A 23,289-nucleotide genomic window follows, 5' to 3' on the forward strand; every position below is an offset into this window, starting at 1 on the left:
TGTTGCATTACTATCATGGTTGTTATAATAAAATTCTGAACATGAATTCCTGTTTCCCATTCTCTGTTTTTTTTTTCTGCCTGATCTTGCACACAGTGTGGCTATTTATATCAATAATAAGAAAATAATGACAGAAAAATAAGATAATTGGCCATCGGTGTCCAATATTAATTCACAGTCAAACCCATTTTTTCAATATTTCATAATTTCTTCTTAATCTAAACTTTACAGTTCTCCACAAAAAACAATGTTTAATGATCTTTAGTGTTTAACTGTAGGGCTGCATAATCCAAACTCAGTAATAACAGCTGTTTCAGACTGGGAGGCAATAAAAAACATCCTATCTGGATTCTCGGGTCCAGGACCTACAGAGGAAAGGATGTGAAGTACACAAAGATCATTAAGAGTGCATGTTTACAAGTCAATTACTGTAAGTATAAAAAAATATTTTTCAACTGAAATTAGATATGACTGAGCTTTTGGCATATCTAAGCATTTAACATTGCATGATTTATTTTAACAAAAGAATGGAATTCACAATTGTTTATTGGAATTTATAAACATTTATAAAGTATAACAGCTATCACTCACCCACTTGTCTTTGTCTCTTCCTATTGATTCGATCAGCCGTGTAATTCAAATACTTCTTGATTTCAGCTTCACAGTCTTCTTTTTTTATGATATTTCGTTTGAAAGTTGCAGCCTCTGAAAGTGGAAAATCACTGATAAAGATACTAAATGCAAAAGCAGACAAAATATATAAATAAATACAAACATTAAGTATGTACAGTATGTAGTGTTTCTGTAGTGTTACCTTTTATTATATCTGCTAAAGCAAGACGAGAGAAGGGTCTTTTTTCACCTCTCCCCTGCCAGTTGAACTCTTTAGCCAGATCATCTGTTAGGACGCACTTCATTATATTCTTAGTCACTTCCTTCGGTCCAACCCCTCCAAGTCCTGACAGATTTTTAATCTGTGAAGAATTAAATTTAAATAAAAATGTTATTTATTATTATTTCACAGCTCTATCGAGTAATACTTTATTCAGATACAGTGTTGCTTAGGCTGATTGTTTTCTACATTTTAATCGACCATTTTGAATTTTTACCCAAATTAAAATTCTGAATGAAAATAATGTAGTATTATGTTTTTGTAAAATCTGTATGATATTCAATGCAAGCAAAAAATGCTGACACATTTATCTATACATTGAGAGTAAATACAACATACGATCGGCATGAAGTTATTTGTAGTAAATAACAGCAGATTGTTTTGAGCATTTTTTTTTTTTTTAAGTAGTAATAATAAGGACATTTGCAGTCGCAAAATTCTGGTCTCTTAACTATCCCTAGACTATCAAAAGTGTCTAAAGGTGGTAGATCCTTTTCCTACTTACCCCCAAGCTCCGGAATGATTTGCTAACTGATGTCCGAAAATCAGACACAGTCGATCACGTTAAGTCTCAACTTAAGATTTTTCTCTTCAACAAAGCATTCACATAATTTGTCTAATAAATGTACTTATCTCGCAATAGTTAGCCTGTACGGAACAAAGCATTCACATAACTCGTCTAGGTAATATACTAATGCCGCAATAGCTAGCCTGTCTGGAACTGGGCATATATTAAAACACAACACTGTGTGACACTTACATAACATGCAAACGGCCCCTACGCTAATAGGATTTTGTTTCTCTCTCCCTGTCTCGTCCTCGATCCCGAGGAGATTCTGGCTGCCTTGAAGGTCAACACACCACTGATCTACTGGCCATCCATCAATGTGATCTCCCAAGGGTTTTTTTTCCTCCTAGGGGGTTTTTCAACCCCAGGGCGTCAGCCGACATTGGCTTAACTTAGCACCCTCTTCTATATGTTACATTATTAATACGCTCGCTTGTAAAGTTTATTCATAGCTGCTGTATTTTGCTACTTATGTTCTTTGTCCATTTTTCTGTGTTTTCCCCTGCTTCTATTAATGTAAAGCTGCTTTGAAACAATTAACAATAAATTAAATTGAATTGGACATTGTACAATATAAGTCAGCAGCTAACTGTACTTTATCATTCACTACTGAATTACAAATGTTGTATGGACTCACATATTTGGTGCGCATTTTTGCCTTTTTCAGCTCCTGTTTAGTTCTCTCCACATCTTCAAATGTTTTAAGGGGTAGATTTAGGTTTAATGTAGTGTCTTTAGAGGGCGTGCTTGTGCTGCTGGGTGCTGGATCAGAAACCGGTTTCTCTTTTTTTACTAGTTTCTTTAACATGGTAGAGTTTTCCTGAACCTTGCTCTTGATTTCTCTCAGCATTTGGAGGATCTCTTCCTTGTCTATGAAAAAAATGGAAATGACAAAAAAGAGCAAACAAAAAGACAATTTTCATTTCATTTATTATGCTAAATTAAGTGAACTGACCATCAGCTGGTGTTGTAGATGTAGATGTGGATGGTACTGATGGTGGATTAAACAGATTTTTTGACATTTCTTGAGGATCTTCAAGTCTTGGTTTTTTTACGATCCCAGTGATACTAGGAAGAACCCATAAAAAATGTTAAAACTTTTAAATAGGTCAAATTTTCAATAAATTATTTATTGGATGTGTACATTTCAACCCAGTATCACGCTAAAGCGTGTAATAGACACGCTGGTCCACTAGAGGATGCGTGTCAATGTCACGCTTTGCCTCCTCAAGGCGTGAAAATGACACGCATTTATGAGGATGATAACCAATAGGGGGCGATAATTTCTTATTGCCAACAACTTCAACAAGAGAAGCGACGCAGTGATATGCGTTCTCTGGAGCTCCATGGGTAAGGCTTTCTTGGAAATTTGGTGATTAATGTTACTAAAATTGAGTAAATCCTGTGTTTATGTTAAGTCTTTGTTGCAACGTTAGCAATATAATATCACCGCTAAGGCAACAGACAAGTCAGTGCACGCGTTTGGTCAGAATCCAATTGGCTCATATTTAGGACATAATTGTTTGTTCAGGTGCGGTCATTTAAGAAATCCTAAAGTTGGTGCAGCATAACATTTAATTTGCGTGTGTGAACTATGGAGTTATCTATAGTGGTTTTTACGTTACTAAGGTCAGAAACATTATTGGATGACTGTTTGATAATCAGCTAATGTATTAATCACAGAAAGCTGCAGTGACTGCATTATATTATGTTGCTAAACAGTTGTTCTAGCGTTTTTAAACCAGTAGTTTTATTAATTTCGCGCGGAATGCAGTTCATGAAATAAGCTCTAAATGAAAAAAATAACCGTTTTAAGTAAATAATTGTGTTCATTGTAAATCTGCTCATCTAAACATACAAGGCGGAACCAATCGATCACAGAGAGCGATCGCTGCTGACACCGTCAGCAGCACTTACATTCAGATTACAATAATATTTCACATTATTACATTCAGATTACAATAATATTTCACATTATAAGTGTTTTTATATCAAATAAATGCAGCCTTGGTGAGCAGAATACATTTATTTAATTATTTAATATTATTTATATAATAAGGCTAGTTTGTGCAGTTACATTTATGTCAATTGATCGTTAGAAGGGATTAAAATTGATTGTGTTATGTTCTGTAATTGTTGTTAATAAATCTTTCAGAAGAAAGTGTGTAAAAGTTTGACTACAGTAAGCAGTTTATGCTTTATTTATAGGTAGCATAACTGTTACCTTTTTTTTTACAGTTCTGCATATATAATATGACAAACCTAGGAGACTTTGCTGTAAGAGAATTAATCATGTTTTTGTTTTCTTTTCTCAGGTCCGGTCAGGACCCACCACCCTTCCCTGTTCACCCACAGTTTATACTTTTTCTTAGAAAACCAACGGCTCTTTTAAGAGCCACTTCAATAGACCCTTTTACAGCCCACGTGATCAAATAGCCTGCGTGCGCATTTTGGCAACGGAAGTGATGTTATCTCCCAGTGGTTCTAACGTGTAAGCAACTCAGAAAGTTTATTAAAACGATTTCCCCACATCAAAACGTCTGGTTGTAGCATTTGGTTGCACTAATATAATATACGTTTAGTATTTGGCCATCTTCTAACGTCTTCTATCCACTCCACTATAGTACACGGATCTGGTAACTGTGTAGAAGATAAGTCAACTTTTTAAACTAACTTTCTCTGTCTGTGTTGCTTCACTGCTGATTCTTGCCATGCTTCCGTTGCCAAACTGCGTGCGCATACATTGCCACGTCATCATTGTGTACAAACAGTAAAAGGGTCACTCACTCACTCACTCTTTCGCAAGCTTCTCTGTTTTCAAGTATTGTAATTTTATTCATTACTCTCTCTCTCACTGTCCAAAACACTTAGCCTATGCCTCTTTGTCTGACCAATGTAGTATTGTTGAAATGGCTGCTGAGCAAGACAGAGGGAGAGCAAAGGGTGTTATTTTCATAGCAGACATGCTTCTTGCTCAAATCAAGGTGAGTATATTTGTTGAGATTGTGTTCTTGCAGTATTGTGATAATTCTAAAGTGTGCGATTTAGAGTGCAATAATTGTGTGAACTGCTCAAGAGTTAACTGTATTTCAGTATTACCATACAAGGCACACTTTCTTTTATGCAAGGCAGAGGAACCCAAGGGCAAAGCAACAGCCATTAAAGGGAGTACATTTAATGTCAGATAGGTGGAGAAAATGCTGAAGGAGGTCGACTACTAAAAAGAAGCAGAAGTGAAGAGATACAAAGCTTCAGCTACAGGTATCCATGTTCTACCAGATTATTTGTGATTTGTCAGCCTCATTTTTTCTAAGCTATATTACTGTGCCCATTGTTAATGCTTTCTCACAAATTATTGAACTTCTGTTTTCAGTCTGTTTATTGCCTACAGTGAGAACTCCACATTTCTGCACTTGTGATCATGCAAACATCCAGTGTAGAGCACTTCACCTGCCCGGCATGTACACCCAACAATGCTTGCTCTTTGTGCAGATGGCAACAGAAAAACCTACAGATTCCGTCAGTCAAAAGAGTAAGTTCTTTTACTCTTGTAGTTTTAAGGAAAAATAAACTTTTTGATTTAAATCCATCATTTGAAATGTGTAATTTTTGCTTTATTAAATAGTTAATGTATCCCAGCTGTTGTGAGCTTATATAATACGTAAGGAATATTTGACAGTGGGCTGCTACGCAGCAGGTGTGCATTATTTTCAAATAATTTAAAGGACTGGAGTCAATTATTCTGCTTATACCACAGTTACCACAAACATTGCTTTGGGTATTTTAAGACATTTGGCAGGTTAGGTGTGCGTTTTACAAAAATAATCATTTGGATATGGGAATGTGTGCTGGCACCCAAAGTGGCTAGTTTAATAGCTTGGTCATTCATTATTACATATCAATTTGTCCCCCTGACTTTCAACTAGTTTGTGTACCTGACTGGAGTAGAGAAAGCAGAAGATTAACTTTTTAATGCTCCATGAATCTTGAAAAACCTTTAGTTTAAAAGTAAACCTTTATTGTCTACAATCATTATAAAGATGCCTGTTGGTGTGATGTAATTTGAAACTAACAGAAAAGTAAGCAAACTTGATGAAGAGGGCCTTGAGGTGGTTGTTTGCAGACACGGAGTGCTACTCAAAGCTCTTAATGTGCCGGGGAGTAATATTTTCTTATCCACCTATACCTGCAGAAGGAGCTTCAAGCAGCCACAAACGGAGAGTTCTTTTGAACAGATATTGCTTGCAAGTATTGGCCATACCTTGAGAAGGCGTCAGTCTCCATGTTGGAACTCAGACCTTTACTGCAGATGAGACCTTTCCTTTCTGTCATGCATGCCAAGGCTCATTCAACCAAGTGTCAGGTAATGCATATTCTTTATCGTACCATCTGAAACTGTATTTGTATTACTTATTAATACACTGTAACTGTTTATGGTTGTAATATAGGTGTCACACATTTGTTAGATAATCTGGCAAAAATCAGGAAGGTGCTGGTACAACTGCAGTTGAGGAGGTCGAAATGGTCAACAGCTACCTGTCTCGTTGTGGCCTCACAACCAAGTATCTAATTGATGCCTATTTATAATATTTTAGGAAACCTGTCTTTATTTTTTCACTTTTTTATTCTTTCTGTCTAGTACTTTGAGATTGCATAAGAGTAAGCTGTAACTGTTCAAAGTACATAAAAAATTGGCATGTAGTTCTCTCTTAAATTTTAAACTCAATTGTCAGTTTCTGGATTAATTGAAATAACACAAGCATTAATGGGACCTTTCTTCCTTCATTACATACATGTCTTGTTAATAGCCAGGAATGACATGCTAACTGTCCATGCTATTGGGTGGAACCAACGGAAGCAAGAAGGCCTTCAGCATTATCCAGCAGATACATCAAGGTCTTATATTATGACTGAGTTATATAGACACAAAGATTTTTCTCACTTTTAAAGATTGCAAGGACAAACATATTTTTATGGCATTCTTTCAGAGACGGGAAGATTTGAGCAGTGAACTGGGGTGTCCTGAGAACATTGTGAATCAGTGGGTACAAGATGTCAGACAAAAGGCTACTGATGGTAATGTATTTTATGGACATTATTGAAATTGGTTTACAATATTGCAGTGTGATAATCAATTTTGTAACTGAGAATCTTTGCGATGTATAAGTATTTAAGTAAAGGTATGTCCTGTTTTAATCGCAATAAACTTGTGTCCTTGTAAACAACTTTGAGACATTAATTTGATTTGGGACATGTACAGCCTAAAAGACATCATAATCATTTACTTGTATTATTTTTTTTGCTTTAGGATTTGGTAGGTACCAGATGTGATGACCTACACAACCTTCAGAAATGAATTGAACAAATGTTTCTTAGTCTTCATCGAAAAGCCAGCCTTTATAATCACACTGGAATGTTGATAACTCATCTAAAACATTTAGTCATTTTTGTTGATTGCAGTTATACCAGGGGTATGTTGAATGCTGTATTCTGATTGGCTGAGAAATGTTCTGTGGGTATGCATTAATTTCTCATAACTGCACACCTAACTTGTCAAATGTCTTAAAAATAGGCACCAGAGCAATGTTTGTGGTAACTGTGGTATAAGAGGAATAATTGACTCCAGTCCTTTGAATTATTTGAAAATAATGCACACCTGCGGGGCATCCAGTTGGCGTCGTGCCTCATTGCACCAAATGTGCTTTTGCACCAAAAGTGCTTTTGAGAGAAACAACAGATAAAGAACAAACATAATATTTTTTGTCTGTACTTTTAAATTATTGAATGACACAATTACAATATTCATTTTAATTTTACTGCTACTCTAAAGATTTAGTCCATTATTTTTCATTAGGGTGATGTTGAAACTAGGTCTTCAGCAGGCTTACACCACATGTGATATAAGGAGAATTATTTAAAGGCTCATAAGCAGCAAATAAATGTTTCTTATATAGATATAAAGATAAAGGGAGACAATCTTTACTATGTGAGTGTTTCTTTTTAACCTCTCATAGCCGACTTTCTGAATCAAATATTTTGCACCCTGCACCAGATTATGGGCTGTACATGCACTGCTTTTGTTTTGCTTGCTTTTCAGAATATACCAGTCAAAATTGTGTTTAAGATGTTGTTATTTGTGTGACTTCAGAATCCAGCAACACCCTCACCAAGAAGATTTCAAAAGTGCGCCTTCAAGAAGCAAAGATCATTGTGATGAGGGAGATGAGACACCACTGCACCGCACCTATCTCAGAAGCCTGGCTAGGAACATCAGGAAAATGATATCAGAAATGTCTTCAGGCAAAAACAGTGGTAAGAGGTTAACTTTTATTACCATCTTGCAATGATACATGCCATTGGTTTCTATAAATAAGGTTTACAAAAGTCTCAAGACACATGTTAGTTTTACATTTTGAAATCAAGTTCCTTTGTCATTTGGTGATAAAAATCACAGCTAATCTAGATGATTAGACACACTGAATAGCAAATACGACAATAAAACCCCACTCATTTTTAGATCCTGAAGTGTTATGTTATAGTTTTCTTGTGGTTGGATCTTAATGATCTGTAGTTCTTTACATAGAATAGAAACAAAGAAAATCAAGACACAATGAAATCATGGCAATTGTTGTATATAGTTTAGAAAGGAGTACATGGAGGTATTTAAATTTATTTCCTAATAGTATAATGTAATTAGTAATACTAATGTGAAATCTTTAGGAATATAATTGGACCTTCATAATGAAAGCAGTATTAACATAATGTACAAAATAAGCCTCAAGTAAAACCTCTAAGTATTTTCATGCATCCCTTCAATTTTTTCCTTTTAGGCAGTTTAAGTGAAGTGTATCATCGCTGGCTACTGTGTCGTCTTCAGAAAAGGCTTGCAGATGTAGAGAAGTTCCAAGTTTGCTCAAGTTACAGCCAGGCTTTGGGACGGTGTTCTTCGCTCCCGGCCCTGGAGGGCCGGTGTCCTGCAGACTTTGGCTCCAACCTTAATCAAACACATCTGAAAGCTAATCAATGTCTTCATGATCTCTAGAAAATCACAGGTACGTGTGTTTGATTAAGGTTGGAGCTAAGCTCCAGGATAGAGGGTGAAGAACACTGCTTTAGGACCAAATGCTGTTTCTCTGCTGGAGGATGAGCCTGAGGAGATACTGGAGGACCACAAAGAGCTGGATTATGAGAGTTCAGATGACATTTTGGATTTGGAACTCTGAACTGGTGTATGCATTTAGACTGTGTGTCACACTGAACTGCAGGTGTGTTTCATGGAAAACATAAAACTATTTGGAAATGTAATGGATGTCTGATACAGTGCTTTTATTTTAGACAACCGTTTCCTGCAGTGTGTAAGCAACATAAGCCTCATAGATTGATGGGAAACTACTGTTAAATAAGTTTTTGTATGATAATCCATATCTCCGTTTACAAGCAGCAGGTTAGCTATTAGGTTTCCCCTCCACCTCCGATGTTTCACAGACTACTCCTACAGTCAACTGTGTTGCTACAACTTGCAAATGCCACAATCCTCTTGCAGTGGTTACTTCACCAAACTGTGCCCATATCATCTTGTCAACATAATGACATTTACTGTAGAAAAATGTGCAAATCTATTTTGCCTGTGTTACATATGTTACTATTATTGTTATATAGTTTTATACTGTATCAAGTTTTTTTCACAGTGATTGTGGATACTTTTGGAGTGAACTAACTGTATGTCATTAGATGAAACACTTTACATAAATGACTGATCAATAACCTACCCATATTTGATGCATGAGTTAATACTGTTGTTACCTTTTCAATGAAAGGAAATGTTTTACAATGCCATTTTCTTGAGGTAATTATTAAACTGTTTCATATATGTACCTGCAAAATTGTTTACTTTTCCCTGTTTTGAAAAAGAGATGTAAAACTGCTTTATTTATTTATGCCTTAAAAATATATGATAGTTTAATACAGGGTAAATATTAATAAAAACGTGTTAATTAGTTAGTATACAGTTGTGTTGTATTATTTATGGCATAGTTGTTATAATTAATACAAGTTTTTCATTACACTGCTGCATAACTTTGCTCTAGATAATAGTAGGGTATTAACATTAGACAGTTCAAAGATGATTAACTTTTAAGTTATGTATACTATAAATACATATATTTACATATAGTATGTGTGAATGCTTTTGGTCTTTGATTAAATGCTTGTCAGCACGGGAAAATGCTTTGTAAATAAAGTTATTTTTATTATTTGCTGTGTTTTCTGTATTAAAACCTAAAAGTTAGACGTACTAAACTTAACCCAAAGAAAATGAATACAATAGGATAATTAGACCCTAAAATTTCTCTGGAGTGTTGTTTCTATTAGTAAATCAGTGATGGTGACCAGTCCGACTTGAGGGTTTAGCAAACACCCCGTAGCCCAGCCAAACGGATAAGCAATGGATGGATAGAAATAAATAGCCAGCCCCTAACATTTAGTGCTTAAATTTCAATCTGAAACACAATTATAAATAATGACATTTTAAATGATTTCTTAGCAATATCAGTATCTTTTCCCCCCAATACGTTTACCTTACTTAGGCCTATATGTGTCTGTGGTCAGGCTGTTAGCTTAGCAACTAGCATGAACTCGTTTGAATTCTTACAATATGTTTTATTGTTTGGCAATAGCATGTCTGTTAGAAAGTCACTTTATACTATAGTTCTTTTGAAAAGATGTAAACAATATAGGCTACTGGTCCAGAGGCACTTCCTGTTTCAGTTTGTGACTGTTATTTTACACATAGGCTATATCATTATCTTTAAGATGTTTGTTTAACTTTTTGACTCAGTTCTATATGTTCTGTTGGTTGTAATTTATCCCAACATTTATCTAGTGTTAAAAAACTGAAACAGGAAGTGCTTCTGGACCAGTGTTGTTTACATCTTTTGAAATGGTCTATTTACAACCCTAGTTTGCAAACCTAAGAACTACATATTTAACAGTCTATATTACACTGCAACAGGGAAATTATTTGTATAGTGTTTTTCATGTCTGGAATATTAAACCCTAATGGAAAAAACAGCATAGACCAGCATAATTCCCATGCTGGTTTGGTGCTTGTTTAGCTGGTCATCAGCATACCAGCACCAAAACACAACATATAACATGCTGTTCTTGCTGGTATGACCTGCATGGGATTGGTGCTGGTATGCGATGACCACCAGCACCAACCCAGCATGGGAATTATGCTGGTCATCAGCAAACCAGCACCAAAACAATTCCCTGCTGGAAAAAAACAGCATACCAGCATGAGTATGCATTTAGGGTTATGCAGAAGTGAAGCACAATAGTGTTGTCAGAATTAATAATTATACATGACAGCAAAGTGAAATTTAATTTGTATCACATTTTGTGATGCTATCTAGTGATCACACCAGTACTCCTCATGATGGAAGAGTTCAAGGGCTTTGTAAAACAGTTCGTCTCATCATTGTAGTCCCTTTCCTTTTCTGAATGATGAGACTCACATATATGCATCATTTTTATAGTTCAGAGGTCAATATATCAAAGCAAAGCAACTGTATATTTGGTTTAGTCCTATGACAACATTTTTAATTTCACTCTGCCCACTCAGCCCTTGTATCACACATTTCAAAGACATGAAATGGCCCAGTGCATTTGTCAGACATAGTATTCAATTCCTTAATGAATTTTTTTCTTATTTGAATCAAACACTACTGTGGGCCTCATAACAGTGTCATTATAGATGGCCCTCAAAGCAGCAACAGTTGAGGGGGGCTGATCACATCTCATTTAGCTTCAAGTAATGTACTGCAGAACTACAGTGTCCATCTTCTTAATTTTATGTCTGTCTGTTTGGGCTGTGCACATAGTATGGGTAAGTGGTTATTTTCAGAATCATCATCTAATTTAAAGAGTTATTATATGACACACTGATGTTTTAAAACTTTTCTATTGCTCAGAAGTTCACAATGCATTTGGCATGCATTGTGATTACTCAACACCTTATGTATTGTTGGTTTATATACTGAGACTATTTCTGGTGCACTTATGTATTGTTGTTCTTGTGTTGCTCTTAATGCTACCTTTGTAAGTCGCTTTGGACAAAAGCATCTGCAAAATTATTAAATGTATAAACAATTACTTATTTCCCACCATCAATCTTCAAGTAAAAAAAGCTTTGTATAGAGTTGTCTATCAACATTAAAAATTAAGGTGCTCTAAACCACATCATTTCCATTGCTTGATAGATAAAATGTGTAGGTAAAATATGTGATCAATTAGAATGGATGATTGATTTGTTTTTTACAACACAAGACAGGCAGAACAAAATATCTTGTTTCTAGAAACTAAACAGTTTTACTATAAATAATACAAGGATCAGCAGCTATGGATGTTTTTTATTCTCTGAGCAAATACATTTTATGTTGTCTTGAATGTTCACCAAGTAGACTTTTTAATAAATAGTGTGTGTGTGAAAATAAAGAAACCAATGAATTCCTCAATGTTTATTGAAAAAAGTAAAGTAAATAGACTCACTGTACTTAACATCATTACATCACAGTAGGATATAACATCAATTAAAACAGTTAAATTGACAATAATTTGGTTGCAAAACAGTTTTAACAGTATTCAGTATTAATATCCAAAAAAGTGCAAAAAAGCAAGTGAAAGGAGGAGCAATAAAAGGGTCCAGGAAACAATGGTTTGTTTAAAACATAAAAGAAAAACAAGTTACACAGAGAAAATAATAGTGCTTCTTATTGTATCAGGTCCCCAAGAAGATGCCGAAGCACTAACAAGTGTCCCCATCCGCCACCCACTCCAATGGCCACTTCTTTTATCTGTAACACAAAAAGAAAAAATGCAATTACATGTTTGGTTGGGCAAATAAACTGTAGACACATTAAAGGAGAACACCACAGTTTTTCAATATTTACTATGTTCTTACCTCAACTTAGATGAATACATACATATCTTTTTTCAACGCGTGCACTTAATCTTTGTACAATGCTTCTTGAATGTGTTAGCATTTAGCCTCGCCCCATTCATTCCTTAAGATCCAAACAGGGTTCAATTTAGGAGCCACCAAACACTTCCATGGTTTCCACACTTTCCATGTTTTGTTTTGTGCCACCATACTTACTCGTGTAACTACTCATGTAAGAGTCTTTAAATATGGAAAACATGGAAGTGTTTGGTGGCTTCTAAATTCATCCCTGTTTGGATCCTAAGGAATGAATGGCGCTAGGCTAAATGCTAAAGCATTCAAGAAGCACTGTACAAAGATTAGGTGCACGCATTGAAAAAAGATATGTATTCATTTGTCTAAATTACATAGTAAATATTGAAAATGGTGGTGTTTTCCTTTAAGACACACATTAAAACTTCAGCTGTTTTCCTAAAGCTGTGTTTTGGTGGAGTTTTATTAAATCACAGTAGGATATGCAAGTCAACAATGCAAAAGAAAGCCTTCATTGTTCTTTTACATCAATTTTGTGTTAAAGCATCACTTGACTTATTGCATTTTGTTCTGGTAACTCCAAAGAGAGGAATGTGAAGTTCACATTTAACTTTAAGACAACATATGTGATAAATGAATCACAATGTTAACATTGTTTATGTCTCAATTTGGTGTTTTTAACAATTAAAGACAAGCCATGTGCAAATTCATTATTCAACAACTTTATCTTTAATTATATGGAGAAAATATTCCGCAGTCTAATTCCCGTTTAAAATCACCTGCGTTTCCAACGTCACAAACATAATATAACCAATCACATCAACACAGTTGAACGCGTGCATCAGTAGTATGTATGCATGTATGTGTGTGTGTATGTATGTGTGTGTGTGTGTGTGTATGTATGTGTGTGTGTATGTATGTGTGTATGTATGTATGTATGTATGTATGTATGTATGTATGTGTATATATAGTCTAAGCTCAGCAGTTATGCGTCTAGACAGTGGTCACCAATCCTGGTCCTTCTGGTGTGTTTGATTAGGGTTGGAGCTAAAATCTGCAGAGACACCGTCCCTTCAGGACCAGGATTGGTGACCACTGGTCTTAGACCATATACATGTAAGTAGATGCTACATACAGATGTTTTAGCTGTGCAACTGAGTAGATTAGCATATTCATAGATCTGCGCATACAATGTGACAATCAAAACTTTTTTTATATTATTATATTATATTATTATTTTTATTATGATGTTCAAAGATGCATTTTAACTGATACAATTCTTGACTAGAATGAGACTTTAAAGGGATACTTCACCGATTTAGCATTCAGCTTTGTATCTGTAGAAACCCGGCAGTATTACTGAATGACCATGTTTCCCTCCCTCATTTCCCCCTGAGAGGAGAGATATCTGCATTTTGGTTCTGCAAAAAAGTCCTCCGATGATGTAATATGACGATTTTTGCATCATCGGAGGACTTTTTGCAGAACCAAAATGCAGATATCTCTCCTCTCAGGGGGAAATGATGGAGGGAAACATGGTCATTCAGTAATACTGCCGGGTTTCTACAGATACAAAGCTGAATGCTAAATCGGTGAAGTATCCCTTTAAAGAAAAGCACATGAGCAAGGTAACAGGGAAATCTATATAAATACCTAGAGACAAGGAAAGCTCATTTTGCAATGATGCCAAAATCTTAAATTTTGTCTCGACCTAATCTTCTACAAGGAGTTTAATGGGTTGACAAATCCTCAGAACTATGACTTCACGCAGGCCATTTAGTTTGGGCATACTACCTTAATTTCATTATTTGCCTAAATTGTTTTGCATGTTAATTGTGGACAGTAGGTGTTAGTGGCAATTAGATATACTGACAACAGATTAAAATTAACAGTGAACATGCCACTTCTCATTGGCATGACTGAGACGTTGTACATACCAAAGTTTGCACGGCTCCCACTCCACCTGCTTCCATTTCTGGCCCTAAAAAACAGTGGGACTTTTTTAGTTTCAAATATTTACTGTGTTTACCAATAAGTTTAAGACCATTACATCAATAACAAAACAAAAAAAAACTATATCATCCCTTTTCAACTGGAACATTATATAACCCGTGTATTGTTTGAGTTGTATTACATTTAACCTTAATAACTCTGGATTTGGCAACCCTCTTCACAGGGTAAAAATTCCTGTCACATTGTGTGGGCATTCAGAATTTCTGAATAATAAATTTTAGAAAATGGAATGGGAGTAATAGTCTGAATTTTTTTTTATATACACTCCTTAAATCAAATCCGTACTTTCCCATAGAGTGCAAGAACCACCATGTACAACCGTTTCCACACTGCAAATAAGTACTGTTCATTAATTCACAACAGACTGTAGTACACTACATACTAGTGCTGCACAATTAATCGCATGTGATTGTAATGCGCATCTCGTCAGTAAATCTCGTCCTTGTTTAGTAGTAAATGGCCATCAGCTGCTTTCAGATGGAGCGCATTCTACACAGAGCTGTAGTTCACTGACAAGAGGGGAAATATTGCATTAATAATCGCACGCGATTCATCCTACTACATAAATATCCCCTCCTGAATTTAAAGGCCATTGCTGATTCATCTAGTTAGATTGTGATCTTTTTCCCCATCAACCAATTCAAATTTAGCTTAAAACTCATTTAACTGTCCGTTGTCAACACACCTTTCCTTTGATCTGGCCGCACTGTAGTCAGAGCTGGAAAGCCTTCTTTCACACCATCTGTTAACAACAGAGAAACATTTCAAATGTAGAAATTATTATGAAAATTAGTCCAGTTTATAATAAAAACTTATTTTCATAAAGGCTGCACACGGTGAGCACTGGACGCAAAAGGTCTTGTACAGTCAGTAAGAAATAACGCCATCACAGTAAAGTAATCACAACAAAAAATAGCCTATTATTCCACAGCATTATTATCTCAAATAGACAGTTTATACTTGCATGGACACTTGCACGTGACTGGGCAACTGGCCAATGAAACATGATCATTAGCAGTTCCAAGTGGGCTCTAAATCTAACGCAACTAAGCCACACAGTCAACAGAAAGTATGCAGTTTTTCTTTATGATATTATGCAATGAAATATTGTGATAAAGGTACAGAGTCAATATATATTGCACCCCTAATTGGAGCCCACCAAAACGATGTCTTAGATATAGGCAAACACAGGCATGATTTAAGTTATGACAACAGCATTTCATGGAATTTGCCAAACACACACAAAACTGTTATTTGATTGATGGTACGTCTCGTCAAAATTCATGAAATGCTGTTTTCATTACTTAAAGTGGTGGCCAAAATGATTAGAACACCTGACAGATTATTAAACCCACTTGGGCTATGAGATAACATTACCGATAAAGTTCTGAGTAAATATATTGACACTATGCCAGAGAGATGTGCTGCTGTATTTGCTGCAAAAGGTGAACATACCAAATAATAAAGTTAAAAGTGGATAAAAACAGTACGACTCACCTCATCTGATATTTGTTGTGCTCAAAGCAACCATTGTTATGAAAACTAATCATGTTTTGGAAACAAAAAAAAAATCAATATTTCAGATCTGTCAGGTGTTCGAATAATTTTGACCACCACTGTATATAAATATCAATTTCTGCAACTCCTATTCCAAATGCTTTGAATGCAGGGATCCCAGGACTCTTAATTTGATTACAGTTTCACATGACACAAAGTAAGAGTATGGTTTCTTTATAAAGCTTAGAATTTATTTTCAATGCACTTCATAAAGCTCCTTTTTTGCTTACCTTTTCCAAGAGAAACTGGGGAGGCTCTTGGGGGTCCATCTGGGTAATGGGTTTCTTTTCCCAGATTGCTGCAGTGGGGTTGCATGGTGTCCTGAGGGTCCTAAAAGGGATACTGGCTGTCAAATTGGGGAGTTTGGTGGTCCAATAAGGGCTGCTGGTGGTACAGTTGGAGCTGCTCTGGTATGAGGCAGGGCCACTGGTACCTGGAGATCAGGTTGGTCCATTTGGATTCAACTCGGGCTGATGAGGTTTTATTGACTTGTTCTGCAACACCTTGTGAGGTCCCGCCTACATTTTCGAAATACAGAATTATTTAGAAAACACTGATCAACCGTTTTAACAATTTTATAGACCAAACACCTAAACAATTATTTTAAGAGAAAAACGACAATAAAAATAATCATAATAAATTGCAGCCACAGTAGTAACAAGAGATGTAGACCTTACAAATGTAAAAAGTGCTTATTGTTCTACCAAACAGTAATAATTTAAAATAGAAATGTGATGGATGTTTGATAGTCTGGATGTTGACCAATTGTGCCACTTGTTCTACTGGTATACTGAAATTGTATAACTACAATATTCATATTTACTATTTACAGTGTCTACCAATTCAATGTGATAGTTAATGTTATAAACAAATGATAAAAAATATGCAATTGTAAAGTTACTCTGATAGGACCAGTGTTATCACCTTTAGGGGTAGTTTCCTGGTCAGAGTTGATACTAGTCCCAAAGTAAAATGCATGTTTGAGCGTTTTAATTAGAAAAACACCTTGTACTGACATATCTGACATACATCAGTGCCAATGTTTGGTCTCTAGATGCAGACACTGGTTCCTTGATTAGTAGTAAATCACCATCACCTGCTTTCAGATGGAGCAACATTTACCACACAAAGCGAAGTACACTGACAAGCTACGCAATATTGCATTTATCATCGTTGACAAATTGCCTGTGACAATGAACTGGATATTGCCTAGCTTTTCAGAGAAACACAGCTTTGTGTAGTAAATGCTGCTCCATCTGAAAACAGGTGATGGTGATTTACTGCTAATCAAAGAACTGACTTCACTGATGAGATGTGCAGGACAATTTCATGCAATTTATCCTGCAGCCCTATTTGCAAGCATTTGTATAATAAAATGTCAACCCTTTAATCCACATTAGAGTTCAAGCTTAGTTCAAGCTTAGTTTAATATCGTCTGTCGTCCTGTGTCTGGACTGGATCATCTGGTGTGTGCATTTAATTTTATTTTAGATTAAACTGACAACCAAGCAGATGGAGTTATTAATGTTATTTTATTGATACTTAAACATGATCAGCTACATAAAGCTAGCTAGCTTTTAACCTCTCCCAACACTGGAGAGCAGTTGTAGCTGCAGTGATAGCTGCCCACTGTTCAGTGTGTATGTGTTTACTACTCACTAAGAGGCTGTTTACACTTGGCATTAACATGTGTTTTCGTCGATCGGATCACAAGTGGACGACGTTAATGCCAGGTGTAAACGGTGTTCAAAACGTTTTGAGCTCGTCCACTTTCGACCACTTTCAACCACATCCAGAGGTGGTCGAAACCACTTTCGATCGGATCGCTTTGGAGTTGTGGAACGCACATGTTGTTGAATGCGTTCGAACAGCCACACGCGACCGCCTTCTCTCCGCCTATTTATCTAATCTGAGGTATTAAGCACAAGTTTTACGTCTTTTGTTGACTTCTGGCATGAACATTCGGTGAACAGCGCTATTTTTAGCCTTTCATTGATAAAACTAAGCGGCTGATCTCCGTAGTTTCGTTTTGAAAGCGTGTGAAAGTTGCGCGATCCTATTTTATCAATTGCGCTGAAAATTCAAACGAAGCTCTTACATACTCATGTACAAAACACTGTGCAGCATGTTTACTTGCTAAACAAGCAGTGCACTCCGACATAATATTAGTTTGCATCCATATAAACTCATAATTACTCTCGCTCGGGTTTGAATGACATCAGAGAGACTTGCCCACCGTCTCACAGACCACCCCCTCATAGTATTGAGCACAGAAGCGGTCGAAAGTGGACAAAAGAGACGGATTTAAATACCAGGTGTAAACGTAATGTGTCTCTCTCGTCCACTTGTGATCCGATCGATGAAAACACATGTTAATACCAAGTGTAAACAGCCCCTAAGATGGGTTAAAAGAATAGTTCACACTGTCATCATTTACTCACTCATTATTTTAAACCTATATGAGTATCTTTAGTCCTTTGAATGCTAAAGATGATAATTTGATGAGCAAGGATGGCAAGGATGCAGTTGACAGTACTCAGTGACTTTCATAGTATTTGTTTTAAATACTATGGAAGTCAATGAGCAACATCATCATACATTATCAAAATATCTTTTGTATTCAATAGACAAAGGAAATTCATGCTGGTTTAGAACAATGTCAGAATGAGAAAATAATGACAATGTTACTTATTTGGGTGAACTATCCCTTTAAATTGCATGGGTCACTTTCGAGCATGCATTCAACACGTGGTGTGTGTGTGTGACACATTTGTCAAAAGTCAGTTGTAAACTAAAAACATCAATCACAAGCTGAGTACTACATTAGTTGAAAGAAGGCACCACATATTTACCTGTAATTTTTAATACATAAAAAAATAATCTTACCTTGAATAGATTCTTTAATCTTTCCAAGCATGTAATGGATGTCTCAGTCAAGTGACAACGGGGTGTCAGAACCTCAGACCCCCAAGCATTTGGTTTTCTTCCAGGCCTTGACAAATACAAAACATAACAAACACGCAAAATAACATATATATGTTGTATGTATGTATTTATGTATATAAAACAATAATCGCAATTTCATACCAGCATATCTTCATCATGCACCCAGCTCTCCCGCTTCTGATCACATTTCTTCAGTTCTTTTTTACCCGAAGCTTATGTGGCTGCTCTACCTTGCACGTGTTGCAGGTTTTGCAAGCTACATTAAGTTGTGTATGGCAGACCACACACTTTCTAGTTGTTGACCCCTGGCCTGGCATTTCTAATAAAGATAAGAGTAAACGGGAGAGAGTGAAAGAGACTTTGAGAAGTACAAAGCAGGGCAAGATTATAAAATTAAAAAGCAATACTTACTTGAGGAGAGTGAGTGAGTGAGTTGATTATTGAAGTGGCTCTTAAAAGAGCCGTTGGTTTTCTAAGAAAAAGTATAAACTGTGGGTGAACAGGGAAGGGTGGTGGGTACTGAGAAAAGAAAACAAAAACATGATTAATTCTCTTACAGCAAAGTCTCCTAGGTTTGTCATATTATATATGCAGAACTGTAAACAAAAAGGTAACAGTTATGCTACCTATAAATAAAGCATAAACTGCATAAATGAACAGTTGATCTGATGAGAAATAAATGAAATAATTATCTTGGTACTTGAAGCTTGGTTAGATATGGTTACTGTAGTCAAACTTTTACACACTTTCTTCTGACAGATTTATTAACAACAATTACAGAACATAACACAATCAATTTTAATCCCTTCTAACGATCAATTGACATAGATGTAACTGCACAAACTAGCCTTATTATATAAATAATATTAAATAATTAAATAAATCTATTCTGCTCACCAAGGCTGCATTTATTTGATATAAAAACACTTATAATGTGAAATATTATTGTAATCTGAATGTAATAATGTGAAATATTATTGTAATCTGAATGTAAGTGCTGCTGACGGTGTCAGCAGCGATCGCTCTCTGTGATCGATTGGTTCCGCCTTGTATGTTTAGATGAGCAGATTTACAATGAACACAATTATTTACTTAAATCGGTTATTTTTTCATTTAGAGCTTATTTCACGAACTGCATTCCGCGCGAAATTAATAAAACTACTGGTTTAAAAACGCCAGAACAACTGTTTAGCAACATAATATAATGCAGTCACTGCAGCTTTCTGTGATTAATACATTAACGTTAGCTGATTATCAAACAGTCATCCAATAATGTTTCTGACCTTAGTAACGTAAAAACCACTATAGATAACTCCATAGTCCACACACGCAAATTAAATGTTATGCTGCACCAACTTTAGGATTTCTTAAATGACCGCACCTGAACAAACAATTATGTCCTAAATATGAGCCAATTGGATTCTGACCAAACGCGTGCACTGACTTGTCTGTTGCCTTAGCGGTGATATTATATTGCTAACGTTGCAACAAAGACTTAACATAAACACAGGATTTACTCAATTTTAGTAACATTAATCACCAAATTTCCAAGAAAGCCTTACCCATGGAGCTCCAGAGAACGCAATATCACTGCGTCGCTTCTCTTGTTGAAGTTGTTGGCAATAAGAAATTATCGCCCCCTATTGGTTATCATCCTCATAAATGCGTGTCATTTTCACGCCTAGAGGAGGCAAAGCGTGACATTGACACGCATCCTCTAGTGGACCAGCGTGTCTATTACACGCTTCAGCGTGATACTGGGTTGGTACATTTATAGCATACCGGTATGTTTGTTTAATTACATCTTTTGCCTTCTGAGCCTGTTCCAGTGTGACTAACATAACACAAATATTTCATTAATTGAGAACTTAAAAACAATAAAAGGGGCTCTTCTATAGATATAAGCTGATAAATATTGTATGTTTAACATGTAAATTTGAATATATTCTAACATTAGTAATAACAACAAGTTTTAATTGTGTCAGTTCTGTTAAAAATTTTGTTGAGCATTATTTAAGAAATAGCATAAAATCACATTATCATATTTCCACCGGTCTCTATTCAGAAATATGATGTCACTCTAACTATATCATACACATTATTTATAAGATAACTATTTGTTAGAATAGTTATGTTACCATGTTCTCCAATAAATTGAATGTTTAGCATTTCCCATGGTTTTCCTGCTGTTAAAGGCTGAATTCTGTTCATAAGAGCGTCTGAACATTTATCTGGTGATTTGAATGGTGGCCAATAACATCGAGTCTTGTCTGGGGTCAACCAGTTTGATGCTGCCACCATCACTTCATTCGAATCTTTCAAGACAACAACGGCATACATGGCCTGTATAAAAATAATAAATAAATTGCATTTAGTCAAAACTTTCATTATATATTTGAATATTTGTAATATATTAAAGCAATAGCGCTCATTGTGATATAGCTCATTATAGCTCCGCCCACCGATGTCTGGTTGCACCACTGAAGTTTACAAGAGACACAAAAAATCAATGTCTTTGGTGTCTGCAGTATAGTGGCTTGTAGTGGCTATAAGGCTTGTAGAACACATCTCCCTAATTAAAATTCACCTTTTACCGCCCTCGCACTTTTCCCTTTTTACCATCACATAGCACATCAAAAAGGCATTTATATTCAATGCAAATGAAGATAATATTCAAACAGTGGAAATAAGTCCCTAATGAATGTTTATTAACTAATAACTATATTGGTGCAACTGTGTACTTTTTGAAGTAAAAAAGCCTCTTTTGTGTGAATCTAATTCCTTTCACCACGGATTCATAGCCCAGGAACTCTTTCAGATGCTTGTTTTGAACTGAATAAACACACAATTTGACTAAAAGAGCGTTTGTAAGTGTGTGACTGTCTTTTATCATTTATATGTGACTGTACAGCTCAAGGCTCCCGCCCAAATAGAGGCATTTTGGACATGCTATAACAAATAATCTGTGGGGTATTTTGAACTGAAACTTCATAGACACATTCTAGTTGGCACATGAGACTTACTGTATATTACATCTTGTAAAATGACCACAATGCACGCTTTTAAGGCTTAAAATTTTACTACAGACATGGTGTGGTCAACTTGCTTAAAAAAGAAGTAGTACATTTTAATACAACATCAACTCACTTTTAATTTAACTACAAGCACAATAATAATTTGATGAAATAGTTACCTTGTCTGTGTTCTAGTAATGTCTGTGGGAAAATGTTTGCTATTGATTCAACTGTTAAGCTAACAGTGCTATGTAAAAGTAAAAAGCTACACCAGGAAGCTTTGTCTGCAGGGGTGTGACATGAAGAACAGGTGAAAGCTGGTGAAAAAGAATTTGCCAACCCATTAAAGTCACAGCTCATCCACTACTCTATAAAAAATAATAAGCAATTCCTATCCATATTAGATAGATAGATAGATAGATAGATAGATAGATAGATAGATAGATAGATAGATAGATAGATAGATAGATAGATAGATAGATAGATAGATAGATAGATAGATAGATAGATAGATAGATAGATAGATAGATAGATAGATAGAAGCAAGCTAAAATAACACTTATATATACTGACATAATTTACACATCACCGACAGACACATGGATGTTTGACACGTCTCCTTTAAGAAATGTTTTTCATGAGGGTAGGGCTGTTGACGCAAAGAGTGATTTGAAAATAGTTGTTGTTCTGAAATTGCCTTTGTGTATTTTTGAAAAGTCAAAAGCTACAGCTTGAAAAAAGTTTCTCTAGTTTTAAATTTTCTAAAATGTAAGTGCAGATGTTGGTATTTTTCACAACGTGGATATATGTAAAAGATGAATGTAAATGAATGTACATTTGCACATATAGATTTTTTTATTGAAATATATTTACTAATAAATATGTTTATACATTAATTCAGTATATATATTTACTTCAGCAAATCATCTCTCTGTTTATTGTCAGTATTATGTTAATCTTCATGTAAAAAGAGAGAAGTATTTGCATATATCTTGGAACTCTGTATTTGCATTTTACCTTTAAAAGCTTTGTGTTTGCTTTCAGGTTTAGATTACGTGCATGAAAGTCAAGTAACAACACAACTGCTTTCGGTTTGACATCATTACCCTGTTTTATCTTCATAAGTTTGCATTCATTATTTAAATGCCTTTTTTGTTCATTTGTTTGTCTTATTTCGTGTCATGATTTATTTTAAGGCTTCATGTTTTTCTCATTTATTGTTCCATGTATTACCTTATATTGTTCATAGTTTCAATGGCTATATTGTATATTGTGGTAAAAAAGCCTTAAGGCATGAATCATTTGAACAGTCTGTCAGGTCTAAAAT

General features: G+C 35.4%; 1 protein-coding gene across 1 annotated transcript; it reads right to left on the reverse strand.

The window, feature by feature from the left end:
• Positions 1-245: 245 nt before the first annotated feature.
• On the reverse strand, positions 246-22,327 carry LOC129456066 (uncharacterized). The gene is made up of 8 exons (XM_073858511.1): positions 22,142-22,327; positions 21,087-21,291; positions 20,731-20,782; positions 2,416-2,528; positions 2,098-2,330; positions 815-974; positions 592-705; positions 246-365 (listed from the first exon to the last, which is right to left on the reverse strand). The coding sequence occupies exons 2-8, from the start codon at positions 21,286-21,288 to the stop codon at positions 262-264; spliced, it is 978 nt and encodes a 325-aa protein (XP_073714612.1). The 5' UTR covers positions 21,289-21,291; positions 22,142-22,327; the 3' UTR covers positions 246-261.
• Between the last annotated feature and the right edge of the window lie 962 nt (positions 22,328-23,289).

The sequence above is a fragment of the Misgurnus anguillicaudatus genome, chromosome 20 (assembly GCF_027580225.2).
Source record: "Misgurnus anguillicaudatus chromosome 20, ASM2758022v2, whole genome shotgun sequence".
Taxonomy (NCBI): Eukaryota; Metazoa; Chordata; class Actinopteri; order Cypriniformes; family Cobitidae; genus Misgurnus; species Misgurnus anguillicaudatus.